The sequence below is a fragment of the Artemia franciscana genome, chromosome 2 (assembly GCF_032884065.1).
Source record: "Artemia franciscana chromosome 2, ASM3288406v1, whole genome shotgun sequence".
Classification (NCBI taxonomy): Eukaryota; Metazoa; Arthropoda; class Branchiopoda; order Anostraca; family Artemiidae; genus Artemia; species Artemia franciscana.
In genome coordinates this window covers 27,080,515-27,097,334 of record NC_088864.1, presented here as the reverse complement: position 1 = coordinate 27,097,334, position 16,820 = coordinate 27,080,515, and the positions used below count along the sequence as shown (strand labels likewise).

The window sequence follows — 16,820 nt, the reverse complement described above, 5'->3', positions numbered from 1 at the left end:
CCAGTCCCTAGTTTACCCACACACCCCCCCGCCTCACCCCGCGCTGAAACTTAGTTTCTCCAAAAATGTCGTCAAAACTAAGATTAGCCTTCATGATTCAAGCATACATTGAAACAGGTCAGTTTTCTTTAGTACATCTTTACCTTTTTTTATTACAATATGGCTCGTTTTTTTAGTTTTCTCTGTCTTGAATTGAGAAAATTGACTCTAACTTTGACCCCCTCCCCGCTGGATTTGACAAAATTGCGCCATTTGTTTTTGGTATGGATTTAGTTATTGTCTTAGAATTTGTTTTCCAAATTATTAAATTGATGATCTTTGAATCAAAATGCTTGACAAAATGCCTTCCCGGGACATGCTTCAAAAAATTTGGCATCACATTTACAAAAACAGTAAAATTATCTGAAAAGATCATAGAAGGGAAAAACCCTGATTTAACAAAAAAAAGCAGGAATCACGTAAGACACTCTAATTTGAAGTCCAACGCTGTACTAACAGAACCACGCCTCTAATGATTTAACTTGATACGTTGTTGGGTGTACATTAATTGCGTAGCTTATAAAGGAGGCTTGGTGGAGGAACATATGATAGGTGTTCTTGCAAACCTCCAGCTAAGGGTTTTGGACCATAAATTATTACAATGATGATATTGTTTTATATTTTCAAGCTTTTCTACTTCAGAAGTGGCACAAAAGTGTTGTTTTTGTGCTATATTACACTTACGGATGATAGATTTGACAATAAAAAAATCTTGTATGTATGAGGAATAGCTTCCAATGGAGCCATTAAACGTCGCTCTAAAAGGTTCTTGTAGACCACTAACCCCAGTTTTTCTACTTGAGACATGGCACCAAAAGCGTCGTTTTATTGCCATTTGGAACTTGCTGATGGTGGAATTTATAGGAAGGGCGTAGATGTCTTTTATGTGAACTATTAAAAATCTGTCTGAGATACTTGTGATACCAATACGCCCAATAACAATATGCCCATATCGATACACGTGATATCGATACGTCCGATACCAGTACAGCGTACAGCCCTTTCCCCAGGGACTATGAAGGGCGATATCATCACCAAACCCATAGATAGTTGATTTATGAACTATGCTGAACAAAATGGCTATATCAAAATTTTATTTTATAACGTTGGGGAAAAGGGGCCTTTTGGGAGAGGGTTAGTTACCCTCCAATATTTTTGGTCACTTAAAAATGGCACTAGTAAATTTAATTTACATTCAAATGAGCCATTAAACATCTCTCTATGATGTTCTGGTCATTCACTAGCCGTGGTGAAAAAAAGAAAAATAAGAGACACATAAGTGCTACCCGGATGCAAAAAAGTGATTTTCCTTGGTGTTCAAGATGGAGTTCTCTAATTGTCCTACTACAGGTTTTTGACCATGGTGATTCCAATTTTATTTGGATCTTGATTCAATTTTATTTTATTCAATTCAATTTTAATGATTCCACTTTTTATTTTGATCTGACGCCATTTTCAACGGGTTTCAGGCTCTATTTAAAAATCCTAATAAATTTCTTTTCGCAATAAACTTCTACTTTTAAGATTAACCCAAACCATGGTTACCGTTCTTGATTCAGTTTCAGATGGAAAAATTTCACTAGGCAGTTTTTTTTAACGTGTTTTTCAACTTTTGGTTATTATGTGTTGTGGCTCATTTTTTACTAGGTTTCAGCTACTCTTGCAACCAAGACATAGCTAGAGCGTTGCCTCTAATGTGTTCAAACATGTTAATAATGTTTAACAAAATGTATGTCAATAATTTGGTTACGTCTAAGTCGGAGCTTTTTCTGGCTTATCTAGGAGCCCAATTACGGAATACGTTTTGGGGGACACTAAGAATACTTGCGTGGTAATTTAATTAAAAAAGGTTGTAAATAAACAAACTGTTTTCAAATATGGTTTTGAGGTTTAATTTGATTGATCTTAATTTGCGTAATACAGCAATCAAATTATGATTTCATGCATTTATTTATTTTTAATATTGTTTACTGCTTTTGAGGGAAGGATATAATTGTCAAGCGTTTTGTTAATTGTTGTGGGGCATAAGATGTTGTTACAGGTTTCGAAAATACCCATTCTGAGGTTAAATGGAAATTTTCTTCGTATTTTTTTTATCCCTCCCTCCCTTCTAAGTATTATATCCAAGCATTTAGAAGGATTTAGATAAATAAAAGTTCGAATATGGATAAATCCTTTTATTAGACAGTAAAAAAAACAATCAAAGGATATACTGGATATTTCGATCACATCTACAGTGATAGAAATATCCAGTACATTCTTTGATTATTTTTTTAGTGTTTAATATTAAGATATTTATCGTTATGGAAAGGCAGTGTGGCCTTCGAAATTACCTAAGAAGGATTTAGTTTGTGGTGAGTTTTTTTTGTTTGTTTAGAATATGAAATTAAAATAAAAATGAACTTTGTTTTTAATGTCCTATTTTTCATTTATTTTACTTGTTTTACTTTTCACTGATTACAATTACAGATAAATATTTAGTGGGAACAACTGTCAAATCTCCTTGTAGTTATGTTATCAACGGAACCGTAAAGAGGACTGGAGAAATATATACACCAACATATCCGGGAGTCTACCCCAAGAATCTGTATTGTAGCTTCCAACTTGTTGGCAAGAAAGGCCAAAGAATTCTGATGGAGTTCAGGGATTTTGACATCTTTTATGGAGGATCACAGTAAGCTACTCTTCTCTGACTAATTCTCTGTTTTTGTTTTGCTGGCCATTTGACTACGATTTGGTGATTTTAAGTAAAACAACAGGTGATCTCCCCTTTAGGCTAAAAGAAAAAAATTGAAATAGCCTCCTTGCTAGCTAAATTACACCATGGAGCCCGTTATTTTTTCAAGGGGTTTCCTCGTTTTGAGTTTGACTCTGTTATTTATTGTAATTAAACAAAAAAAAACAAGTTTTTTTTAAATGAAAGTAAGGAGCGACATTAAAACTTAAAACGATCAAAAATTGCTCCGTATATGAAAGGGGCTTTTCCTCCTCAGCGCCCCACTCTTTACGCTAAAGTTTTTACTGTTTTAAAATGTAGAGTTAAGACAAAGAGTCAAAGCCCCCTCCCCTGAACCCCACACCCAAACAAAAAAATCCCCCTGAAAACGTCGGTACACTTCCCAATAACCATTACTGTATGTAAACATTGGTCAAAGTTAGTAACTTGCAGCCCCTCCCCCAGGGACTGTGGGGGGGGGGGTAAGTCATCCCCAAAGACATAGTTGTTATGGTTTTCAACTATGCGGAACAAAATGGCTATCTCAAAATTTTGATCCGTTGACTTTGGGAAAAAAAGGAAATGGCCCCGTGGGAGGGGGCCTAGGTGCCCTCCAAATTTTTCAGTCACTCAAAACTAGAACTTTTCATTTCCGTTAGAATGAGCCCTCTTGGAACACTCTAGGACCACTTGGTCGATACGATGACCCCTGGGGAAAAGAAAAAAAAAAACAAACAAACAAACACGCACCCGTGATTAGTCTTGTGGCAAAAAATATGAAATCCCACATTTTTGTAGATTGGACCTTGAAATTTTTTCTATATGGTTTTCTGATACACTGAATGCGATGGTGTGATTTTCGTTACGATCCTATGACTTTTAGGGGGTGTTTCCCCCTATTTTCCAAAATAAGGCTAATTTTCTCAGGCTCGTAACTTTTGATGACAAAGACTAAATCTGATAAAACTTATATATTTGAAATCAGCATAAAAATCCGATTCTTTTGATATATCTTTTAGAATCGAAATTCCGTTTTTTAGAGTTTCGTTCGTTACCACGAGGTGTTTGATTTCCGTTTGTTTTGGATTTCATTATTTTATTGATGGTGATTTGTGGTAGTTTTACGATTGGAAGATTATTTGACTTTATTTCTGCTCATGTTTGGTATGATAGAGCTCCTTACTTTTCTTTGAAAAACTTCATTTGTGGGAAAAGCTTTTTAAATTAATTTATGTTTGTTTTTTATTGAAATGGTCTTTTTAATGGATAGAAATATAAAATTTTTAATCTCTTTGATTTTTTCTATAAGAAACCGCAGTTAGACTTGCTATTTGGAAGTTAGAGGAAATTTTTCGAAAATTTTTAACAGCATACACCCTTCTGAAAATATCTGCACAAACAGTATTGTTTAATGTTTAATACCTTCTCAAGTTGACCTGAAAAATGAAACTTATACCATTCCCGAGAAATTTTACCTATTCTCTTTGACAGCCTGGATACACTTATACTCTTTTGATTTAATTATATTGTAAAATCAGAAGTAAGAATAGTTGTAGCCCTGAAAGTTTCAACTTAACACCCTGAGTTGTTCTTGGGATATTGCTGATATCTCTTATTGACAACCAGCAAACATGCAGTGCTTTTTGACTTATTTTTAAAGCAACATTTAGTTTTAAAGCATAACGGCCAAACTGCATAACTTTGGGGGAGAGGGGGTTGACTAGCCCAATATACCTTGAGAATAGCTACTGGGCAAAATGGCTAGCTAAAAATTTTAATTAGAAGCTTTTGGAAAATGTATGGGCTTGGAAAGAGGGATACTTACCCTCCAATCATTCTTAATTCTTAAAAAGGGCACTGGAAGTCTTTATTTCCAGTCAGATTAGCTCTATTAAGGGTTTCCACTTTATCACTATCTATGATAGCTTCCGCGCTGCCCATGCTATTGCTTACATACCCTTTTGAAAACCTGCATGCATATAGTTTGTTTCGTTTAACTGAAAATCTCCCTAAAGGCTCCCTAAAAGTTTCAAAAAATGTAACAGTTCAGAGTAGGGATGAAACGTTTTATTTGACAGTGAAACAAATATAAAAGTTATAACTGGATATTTTCGACACATATACCGTGCCATCAGCAGCAGTAAAACTAAAAGACATTAATAAAAACAAACAAAATTTATACCCAGCAAACTAATTACATATAGTTTATTGCTCTTATTTTTTTCCAATGCAACAGCGGAAGCAAATCTCCTTGACTTTTTTGGTTCCGGCTTATTAGAATGAGGGGTGGGGGTTGGAATTCAGTTAATCTGAAAGCAGTTTTGGAGGTTGTATAAATACAAATGTGGCAAGTGTAATGAAATAAAAATCGTATGACTTTGGTGTTTAGTTCAGAAGAGGGGATGAGCTGCATTTTTCCTTCAAGAAAAAATAAATAATAGGTATTATTAAAGCCTTTCTTTATATTTTTGTTTCCTGACGATTTTTCAAGTTCCCTAAAATAAATTAGGTTCTCTAGAGCCTCCCCGAAAAATAACGTTTGTAAATTTTTGGTAAAATGTGTCCACTTTTTCGGCAAGTGTAATTCAGTTTTACTTTTGTTTAGATTTTGCAGAACACAATTTATTTTCAGGAAAATTTGGGAAAGCACCACACTGTGGGTCATCTTGATGAGGAGGGATTCTTCCCTCCCTGCGTGTCACTGTTTTTATAATTAGTTGTTACATTTCAAAATGTCGGGATAATATGTAAAGGAAATGATGTCCTGGTCAGGTGACATAAGCAATTCCGGAAAAATAATTTTGAATAAATTCCTATTACGATGGGTAAAGCGGCTCTTTTTAAGTTTCTCGAAGAGAATATTGCTTGTAAACTTAGATAAATATCACAAAGCATCCGTCATAATTGTTCAATTTCCAGCTGTCCCTTTGACTCGGTGAGTGTATTCGACGGACCGAGTAAGGATTTTCCCTTAATTGGGACCTACTGTGGTCAGCAGCGGAACTTAGTCATCTATTCTACAGACCATTACCTTTTTCTGACCTTCACTAGTCTTCCAAGAACGGCTGACGCTCAAAATAGAGGATTTTCTGGGATTTACGAATTCAGTGAAAGCTTTGTTAAATTAGGTAAGATTTATATCTCAAAACAGTTAAATAAAAGATAATTAAAAGTTCGTGGGTCACGGAAGAGAACAAACTTCACCTCTTCTTTTCTTTCTACACATCTATGTGAGACTATGATAGAATGTTACAGAATACCAAGAAATATATAGTCTATGCCTTTTTTCCTTTTTTTACAGGATAAAAGCTGAAAAGAAACTAGCTAAAAATATCAGGGTGAGATAAAATACTGCAGCTAGAATTTTACTGAGCTTAGTTTTCAGCAAAAGAAAAGGCTATCATTAGTGGCACATTAGGTCACGGTGGGACCTGTATTAAATTCAGCCAAGATTGCCACGGTTCTTTATGATAACAAATTAATTCTCAGCGTTTAATTGCAAGCTTATTTATTTGATGTGAGTTTAAAGTTAATAGTAGACAATCCCAAAGTAAATTTATATTCAATGTTTTGGAGGGTGAGGTTATTTAGTTAGATGATCCTCGTAAATCTCAGAAATATGGCTCTAATGATTTTTCCTAATTACAAATTTTTACGTTGAAGTTCAAAAGGATCGTTCTTTTCCTTGTAACAGAAACATTAGTTTACAGAAGTTTAATGAACTGTGTAATAGCTCAAATTTTAAGCTCTCTTCCTTATTATCTTGTGAAGAACAGAGGTTGTTTTGATGCTACTTCAATATCTCTTCTGCGACAAAATATTTTAGATGTCAAAGTATTCCAAATGAAGCAGTCACTTTATACTGTACGCTTGCAGGTCTTTGGCTACAGCAGGTATTATGTTATTCGGGGCTAGGTATTTACCTCCCAGAAAATATCCTTCCAGAAAATGCCCCCGCGGAAAATACCCACCTAGGAAAATACCACCTGGAAAATAGCCTCCCCCGTGAAAAAAACGGAAAATATAGAAACCATAGAAAGTACCCCCTTCCCTGCAGATAATGCCCCTCGCGGCTGGCTGCTCCCCAACCACTTTCAACTTATAAAAAAAAGACTAGAACTCTCAGTTCTGAAATTTTTCACAAAAAGTCAATCATGCAACATATCACAGCCCGCAAGATCTCCCAATTGGATTGAAAAACTAGTCCTTCACAGTTGAAAGACTAGGTCAATAAGGCCGTAATGAAGAGCTATCTGTTTCATAACTTGATTTGAACTTGCCCAGTGCACCACACCAGATGATAGAATTGGTCAAATTGCAGTCTTATAAATTCATGGCTCTGTCTGGTACTCAGCCAAACTTTTCGTCCCACCATTTGCTGCTAATGAATTAGGGAACCTGCACCTTTGGTCACTTTCTCTAAGCAATATTTCTTTTAATGTATCTTTTGTTAGGCTGCCCAAGCAAAATTGAGTTATATGCATATGCTATTTTCCATATAGCAAAATTTACTATATATAAAATAGCAAAGTCGACTGTCTAAAGTGCTTGATAAATGTTCAGTCGGCTGTTGATAATCCTTGATCACTATTGAAGGACTTGTTTGTCATTGGATTTTTAGTTTTTGTTTATACAGTAAGGGAGATGGATCAGCACAAAGGCAACTTCTTCTTCAATGCTAGTTATGTGTTAATTATTTTTGATAGAGCAAATGATTGTTGATATCAGCCCAAAAACTTTTTTGGATTTTTGCAGCCCAGAAACATTCTTTTAAAATTTTGGAATCAATGACAAAAGATAGACAATCGAGAAAAACTTGGGAAAACTTTTCATCAGAGTGATGGCAGAGTTGATTTACGAATTTACTGCTCATCCAGGCCACTCAGTGTGTCCCCAGGTAACGATAGGAAAACACGCTACAGATATGTAGGAAACCTCCATAAGAGGAACGGGCCAAGGGGGGCCTTGTCCCTGGAGGTCATAATAGGAACTGGGACATCCTCGATCAGGGCTAGAAATATAGGCAGAGAAGGAAGAAGGCCACTCGGATGCACACTCGACAGGGCCCAACGGTGTCTGGACACGTCCTGTGTTTTACAAACGTTCTCCTATTAATGTGTTAAATTGCACGGTGACACAGAACACATCGTAGGAGCCAGATCCATGGACAACAGAATCTGCAAATGACTGTGTTAACCCTATTGGGGTACCTACAAGACTGGGGAACTAGTATTCTACTATATTTCCACTTGAGGAGGGGCATCACTTGAGGAAATTATAGCCTAGTAAACGAGACAGCATTCACACGGGATTCTGACTAATGGATAATTCTTCTGGGCTTGGTTGGTTTTAGTGGGCCTTTTAAAGGCTGGAACACTCTTCCTAGCTAATTTATCTATAATGGGTAGCCTCCTCGTAGTAGCATAATATATGTTGGGATGGTTATATAACGAGTTGGAGGTAATATGGTTACGATTGTCTATGCAGGATTTCAACTCTTGCTGATACAAGAGCATCGCCAAGTGCTAAAAACCATGTTGTGACCAAGATGAGCCCAGGATTGAAAAAACCAAGCCACCATTTAACTGGAGGTACCAAGGACTTCTTGCTGTCCGGTTCTACTATTCAACTTCCCATATGGAATTGCCACTAAAAATGTACTCGTTTTAACCAGCACTACTTAATTTTGATGACAAAAATAAATATGTTTTTTCATTGAAATGCACCACTTGTCAAAATTCGTATAATAGCTGTTTTTTCAAAACGCACGCTCAATCGGAAGCGTTTACAAATAACGGTTGAAATCTGTCCTGATTTCATGCTTCTTAATTGACTATCTATTTACCCACCAGTAAGAATAAGCTTCGATATAGCGATTGTTCAAAGCTCTCTAAAATAGGAACAAAATTTACGGTAAAATGTATTTTGAAGTGATGAAAAAGTTATTATTTTATTCGCCATAGAACCAACGAGAGGAGTGGCGGGGAAGGAATTTTATTTTTTAATTTCCTATACAAAATCCTATCAGCTTCAATTTAAGTATGCGCACTTTTTTGGCGGGATGGGGGGTCACTATGGATATGGATCACCTCCATCCCTTAATGTACTTAGAAGTTAAATTCTTACCTGGAGGTAACAAATTTTGGAATCAAAACAAGTCTTCCGTAAGTCACGTAACTGGAAAAACCTTTGTTGTCGGATTAAAAGGTTTTTGGAACCAATGCGAGTACTGCGTAGGCCCTACCGAAACAAATTTTGTTGGCCCTTAAAACCACGTCATCCACATTTGAATTTATATAAGTAGACATAAGACCAGAGTCTTGAGAAGGTCCTGAGGGAATTATGGATTTTTGAGGGGGTAGTAAGATCCATTTTTTTACATGCGGGGTTCCCACTTGACTAGCGTCTTGGAAAATGCCCTGAAGAAAAACGTCTTGAAAAATCTGGAAACGTTTTGAAGAAAAGCGTCTTGAAAAATGTCTTGAAGAAAAGCGTCTTTAAGAAAAATAGCTCGAGTAACGTCTTGAAACGTCTTCAAAAACGTCTTGAAAAATGTAATAAAGAAAATGTCAGTATATCTAGCAGAAACCTATGTCATGTATATTTTAATTTGCATAAGTAAATAATAGCACCTGCTAAACTACAACGTAACAACCGTATGTGCGTCAAATGTCAACAATATCACCTGCGTCTTGAAGAATGTCTTGAAGAAACGTCTTAAGGAAAAAAACGTTTTTAGGGGCTGGTGAATCCTTATTGGTTCTAGTACACCCCTTATGGCAGTGGTAGTAAGCCTTACTAGGTAGCTACTTCCAGGAAAAATAAGCTTAAGCTTTCTAATAATTCTAAGATTTTAGACATCTTCATTTTAATTTGAATTATTTTTTGTCTGAAGGAGAGATTCTCATCAGTCAAAATACCAGAAAACCGGAGCCAATAAGTACTGTCATCAGCAATAACAACTAGAATGCCATCTTCAGATTGCGGAGATCTAAATTTGCGGACATGGAAAGTCTCAGTATAACATCGACGACAGCAAATTGTCTGTTTCTCACTTATGACGGTAAAAATAAAAACATCAATATAAACTAATAATAAAATTGGTCCCAGGAATGGGCCTGGTGGGCCCCAGGCAACAAAACAAATTCAATCCAAGACGGTGAACGACAAAGAGGGTCCACGGAAATACCCTTTCCAGACAAATAGAAAGCAAACCAAGCACCAGAATTCCGTTTATACCGTAACAATATAGTTTAGAGAGTAATTTGATAGATCAATAAATCGGAATCTTTAAGGACGTCCAAAAATATAGGAATCGGACCTGAATCAAAAGCCGAATGATGGAAATTTTAAAGAGTAGGACAAGCATACTCAGCTGAGTACTTTTCTTGGAAGCCAGACTGAAAATCATGGGGAAAAAATCCTTGACTTCTAAAAAGGAAAGTTGATGGAAAAGCATGGCTTTTCAAAAATTTTGCTAAATACCGACAATAAAGATATCGGTCGATAACTTATGGATCACTCCTATAAAATTTGCTCAAGCAACAAAAGCTATTATCGCGTCAATTTTCTTTGGTTTAATACTTAGTTTTAATTTCAGATTTTATCAGCCGAAATGATGGGCAGCACATTCGTGGAACTGAATGTGACCAAAAAATCTTGAGCAGGAAGGAATCGAGCGGAATAATCTACAGTCCAAATTATCCATTTCCTTATGTTCCTAGAACCGTGTGCCGCTACTTCATATATGGACTACAGGACATGCAACATTATGAAAGAGTAAAACTTGAATTTGAAAAATTTGACGTTCCAAATATCATTCAAGATGAAAAGTTAGTATGAACCTAATTCGTTATGTCAGGGGTCAGTGAGAAACAGGTGTAGATATCAACAGCGCTCCATTTATAGGTACCAAATTATAGGGGATTTTAAATCCTCAGTTTAAATCCTTAATGGTACAATATTTAGTACACAATGGTCCGTAGCCCTGTCACCACTATCCCCATAACTAGGAGTAAGATACGATGCAAAATGCCTTAAAAAATTGGTTTTACATAAACTAGTAAATAATTATGATTTGCCTCTCATCTATTTTCTCTAAGATTCTCGCAAAATTCCTATTTTTATTCCAATGAGAATTAAAAGAGGATTGAATTGAACTGTCAAAAATGACCTAAAGCATATTTTTTTTTTAATTAAATTTATTGTGAATACGTATTATCTTTTATTGTTTACTTTTTGTTACTATGCGCTAGAGTTTGTTCTTTAGTAGGTTGCTCCTAAGGGGACAACATTGAACTTCTATATCTGTATGGACTGACATGAATTTTTAAAGTAGCATTGTCATAACTGTTGTGATGTGGTAGATATAATAATATAAATGTCAGCTGGTTTTTCGTATTCACCTATCTTGAAATTTCACTTGATGATGTGACGATAGTCAGTCACGCACTGAGTTTTTGAGGACAAAGCCATCAAAGATACCAAAATGTAATTTTGGGGTATAGTACAATAGCTGATCCAAATTAAATGTCAAAAAGCGATAGAAGGAGCTAGCTTTGATGGTTGATTCTGTAGATTGTATTTTACCGTGCTCGGTTGGACCTACATCATGTTGGCAAATGTACTAGGTAACCTTGTGCTACCCACTTCTCTAATATTCATTTTTTTGAAAAATTCTGAAGGAGACGTTTTTCAGAAAAAGTAAAGAGCCATGTTAAGCTTAAGACCATCAGAAATGAATTCCTATAATAATTCAAACTCAAAACGACCAGAAATTACTATTAAGAATAAATTAAATAAATGAAGGGGGCTAGTTAACCTAAAGTCTCTCTTCAACCTCTTTGAAACATACCTTGAAACATTCAACTTAATATCATCAGTCGGTCTTTAGATATTGTGATATTCCCTTTTAACAACCAGTAAGTACATAGAATGTTTTTGATTATTTTTGGCATCCCTCTCAACATTGTCTTAAAGTTTCATCTTAATACCCTAAGCCTTTTTGAAGAACCAGGATCAAAACTCCCTCTTTTCCAATAGAAATCCTTATGTGTTAACAACGGACAGATTGCATAACGTATAGCCCCTATCCGGAAGCTGAGGGAGGTGTGTCAATCCTGGAGGCATAACTATTTGACCTTTGAACAATTTTGAACAGGATAGTTATTTCCAAATTTTTGTCTAATGCATGTGGGGGAGGGAAAGTCGATTTCCAATCAAAGTTTATACGACCACCCTTTCCATAAAAACCTTATATGCTAACAAAGAGCAGCTTGCTTAACTTTCAGCACTTTTTCCAGGGGAGGGGGTTCAACCCTGTAAGCATAGTTAGTTGGCCTTTGGACCATTTTGAACAAAATAGTCATCTCAAAATTTTGAACCGATGCATTTGGGTAAAAGGGCAAGAGTGGGAAGGCTGGTTACCCTTTGACCACTTTGGACTCTTAAAAAGGGACTAAAATTTTCGATTTCCATATGAGTGACCCTCTTCCGTAGTTTATACGATCACCCGTTCCGTAAGAAATTTACATGCTAACAATGGAGAACTTGCACAAGATACAGCCCTTGCCCAGGGGGATGTGGGGTATAGTTGAAACAATTTATACTTGTTTGACTATTTATAATGTATACTTATAAATACTTGTTTGATTATTTATAATATATACTTATAACGAAATGACTGTCTCAAAATTTTTTATCAGATGCATTTAAGGAAAAAGGGCGTGATAGGGGGTGGGGGGTATAGCATCCTTTTGATCGCCTTGGACTCTAAAAAAAAAACTAGACCTTCCGATATCCAATCGAATAAGCCCGCCTCCTCCAAAGTTTATATGACAGACTCTTCCACAAAAACCTTATATTTTAACACTGGGCAACTGGCATCGTTTATGGCGCTTGCCTAGAGAACTCTCACCCCAAAGGCTGTAAGGAATATCAAAACCGGAGCCATAGTTATTTGACATTCGGACTATCTTTAACAAAATGGCCATCTCAAAATCTTGATTAGAAGCATTTAGGGAAAAAAGGTGTAGGGGGGCTAAGTTGTTTTTGCCAACTCTTTAGGCATGGTTCTTTGACCTGTGGACTATTTTGAACAAAATGGCTGTCTCAAAATTTTGATCGAATGCATTTGGGGAAAGAGGGTGTGAGGGGGCTAGTTTCCCTCCGATCACTTTTGATTCTTAAAAAGGGCATTATTACTTCCGAATTCCAATCGAATGAGTTACCTCGAAGTTTATATGACAATCCCTTCCATATGAAGTGCCTCTTGGGAAAAAAAAATTATAAAACATTGAAGTCAAACGGCCTTGACTGTAGTCAGCGCTGTAGCGTTGCCTCTGATTATCGTAGACACGCTTTAGAGTTTCCTCAACTGTGATTGGGGTTGTGTGCCGACAAATCCCTTAATGTTTCGCACAATTGGCAAATTAACGCTTATTGTAAGTTTCCTCCGCCTCTATCTACTAATAATTCATTTTGCGGTGCTACTTTAGTAACGACAATCCTTATGAAGAAATCAAAGTAATAAAAAAGCAGTAAAGGAACGACACTGGACGTCATAATCCAAACCGACGGTGCCAATCAGTGTCTTTTACACTAGCGTTTCCTATTTAAACTTAATGGAACTTTTTGTCTTTCTCAGATGTTCTGCTACATGCTTGACGCTGCTTTATCCTTTTTAAGATTCATTTTTAGCTAATAAATGTTTTAGGGAAGTTTGAAGGTAATAAATAATTTGAATGATGAATATCAATAAAAAGAGTCTTCTTACGGTTAGTTACAAAATCCCCTGCCAAATCAATAAGACTGTGATTACTACACCGAGCTGCAATTTGATTGATTGTGCTGTTACTTTGAACACTGATCTTCTCTGTTTGAATAGTTTCATAACCTTTTATTTATTTCATGGAATGACTCTGGAAATAAATCTGTAATGTGCGTTACTATTTTATCCGTCCATTGTTTTTGGTGAGAGCTGGTCTTGATGTAGTTACACCTCTTTCGCTAAAACATTACAGGGTTACAGGTTTACATTTATAGGTTTAATTCCACAAAATGTTTGTCTGTCAACTTGATAGAAGTCCATTTGAGATGACATAAGTTTTCAATCATGAGGTGTATTGTCATCAAAGATGAAATAAGCAAGGTCACCCTCAAAACGCTCCAATGGTGATAGGGCAAGATCTGTCTATGTCAATTTACACGGTTTAGCATACTGTTGAAAAGGTTAATAAGTCAAGTGACTATAGATAGCAAAAGCATAAAATATCCTCCCCCTGTATCAAGAAGTTCACTTTTATGTTTTGAAGCTTTCCGGAAAAGTACTTTTAGCAGGGGAGGGCTTTTGAGAGAACGATGCTTTCGGGGTATTTGTTTTGCGGGATGGGGAAAAAATATTTTCTCTCGTCCCCTGACAAAAGGACAGGTTTTCTCACTGCGATATCGCTACTGGTATTTTTTCCTTTGTATACATGTGGTCCAAATTTTTTTTTATGCTACAGACAGCGTAATTTTAAGAAGTTCCTTGTGTATTTTGTTTCATCCTACCAGCAATGTTTTCACTAGACTTTTAAATCAGGCAAAACTAGTTATTCATGTCTACCTCTCTATCACCACCATTGACTGATACTAATCTAATTAGATATTCGGTGGCTATTTACCTGCTCACGTATTGTAGTGGAAACACCCGACTTCTAGTCGGTCGCAAAAAAAGTGCACTTTTTATTATGCAACATTCATGGGTCTATCCCATCCCATTTGATGTCAAAGCCTTACCAACGGTTTGTGCCTGACTGACTGTGATAGGGGATTTGATTGGCTCGCCATCATATTCTGCAAACAGTTTCTCATGACCGACTAGTAGCATGTGATTATCGAACCTTCTTATGTAATGTAACAAATTAAGAATCTCCATAAATGATAAACTGGCTCATGTCCAACCATTTATCTTCTGGGTGTTGTCTGACTTGAAATAATCGATTAGTTTCTCTCTATTCGTATAAATTGATTAGGAAAGGGGTCTGACAATAAGGCGATCGTCAATATGCCAAGCTATTACGAGCTCACCCAGGAAGAATATATGAGCAAAAACGATTGTTCATTTATATCATCGCTCCGAGGCACTTTCCTGGACTCCCTGTGATACTTGGCCATTCTAGTATTACCAGCTGTTATGAAGGTTCACTGATTTGACAAGCTGTTCAACAGCTTCTTCTATTTGGGAGGGAACAGGAATTAATTAAGAAGACTGTGTCCAAAAATACGAATAAAACCTGTATGTGCTTAAATGTACAAGGGGATTACTTGACAAAAACAGTAAAAACCAAATATTTTTAAGGTGATTTTTGCGGTTCTCGCAAAATCGGGCCTTCGGTACCCAGTACGCGAAGTTAAGAAGCCCTCGATATTTTTTAGTAAATTAAATTTGGAATTTCTTATGACTTTACGTCTTTAAGACTCGGAATGGGGACAGAATATCGAAATAATACGTCAGAAAGACTCGTTCCCTTGTTCCTTCTCAAATAACTTCTGTTTTTCTAACGTAACGGTTTCTGCGAGTAAGGATCACTGATGCTATATGGATGCCCTATCATGCTACCCACCTTACCCTAATGAGTTTTTTGATTAGTGAAATTGGCATATGGTATCCTAGTTTTTGCGCACCTTTTAATTTCTTGGGTACCAAAATTAGCCATTTGCTGTCCCCACTACAGATCCAAAGGGCTCGACCAGGGTACTAAAGAAGACACTTCAGTTTTACTGTGCAGTTTGGGAGCTAAATTCTAATACCTTGGGATTTTAGCTGAAATTTGGGGAAAATGGAAATTTGTGGAAATCTTAGAGTATGTGACCTGTATGTGCCTGTATGTGCTTAAATGTACAAGGGGATTACTTGACAAAAACAGTAAAAACCAAATATTTTTAAGGTGATTTTTGCGGTTCTCGCAAAATCGGGCCTTCGGTACCCAGTACGCGAAGTTAAGAAGCCCTCGATATTTTTTAGTAAATTAAATTTGGAATTTCTTATGACTTTACGTCTTTAAGACTCGGAATGGGGACAGAATATCGAAATAATACGTCAGAAAGACTCGTTCCCTTGTTCCTTCTCAAATAACTTCTGTTTTTCTAACGTAACGGTTTCAGCGAGTAAGGATCACTGATGCTATATGGATACCCTATCATGCTACCCACCTTACCCTAATGAGTTTTCTGATTAGTGAAATTGGCATATGGTATCCTAGTTTTTGCGCACCTTTTAATTTCTTGGGTACCAAAATTAGCCATTTGCTGTCCCCACTACAGATCCAAAGGGCTCGACCAGGGTACTAAAGAAGACACTTCAGTTTTACTGTGCAGTTTGGGAGCTAAATTCTAATACCTTGGGATTTTAGCTGAAATTTGGGGAAAATGGAAATTTGTGGAAATCTTAGAGAAACTAATACTGTATATACAACCATTTCAGTAACACAAATTCCAAGAGGCACGTGATAATTTTTATTAATATATTTGAGAACAAATATAAAGACATTTTATAATATATCCTACTCCTGCTGCAACAATTAAATATTAATCGGTGTCCATATTACGACATATATGGACGACCGTTTATGGTCGTCCATATGAAAGGCGTCCTATGAAAGGCGACCGTTTATTATATTCACTTAAATCAAGGAGATTCATTCAGATGATACTGTACTGGCTCAATGTGGCAAACCTCCCGGGGCACAAGTTAACACCTGCAGCTTCTTTGGAGAACTACAGACGAAACGAAAAATCCCGTTGCCCGATCAAATAAAGGCCTTATCTGATGGAGGAGCACATCTTATATTTAAAATGAGGGGCAAGGGCCGCCAGAGAAGAGTGAATGGCTAATGGATCGGCTTAGGAGTATCATGAAAGACAAGGGAATACAGATTTGGATTCGGCAAGTAAGAAGGTTAGAGACGTGGTTTCGCAATCGATTGTAGTGTCTACCTGTAAAAAATAAAAAAGGGTATTTGAAATGAAAAGCCTGTTCTCAGGTCAGGATTAATTTTTAGCCATGGTGTAATTTGGAATTTGA

The 16,820-nt window shown here is 36.4% G+C and overlaps 1 protein-coding gene across 2 annotated transcripts in view; it reads left to right on the top strand.

The window, feature by feature from the left end:
• The window catches only part of LOC136039440 (cubilin-like), a 90,677-nt gene that overhangs the window by 47,421 nt on the left and 26,436 nt on the right, over positions 1–16,820 (top strand). For both annotated transcript variants that reach the window (XM_065723195.1, XM_065723203.1), the window contains exons 5-7: positions 2,509–2,713; positions 5,675–5,883; positions 10,356–10,587. In XM_065723195.1, coding sequence (XP_065579267.1) covers positions 2,509–2,713; positions 5,675–5,883; positions 10,356–10,587 — 646 coding nt within the window. The remainder of the gene's footprint in view (positions 1–2,508; positions 2,714–5,674; positions 5,884–10,355; positions 10,588–16,820) is intronic.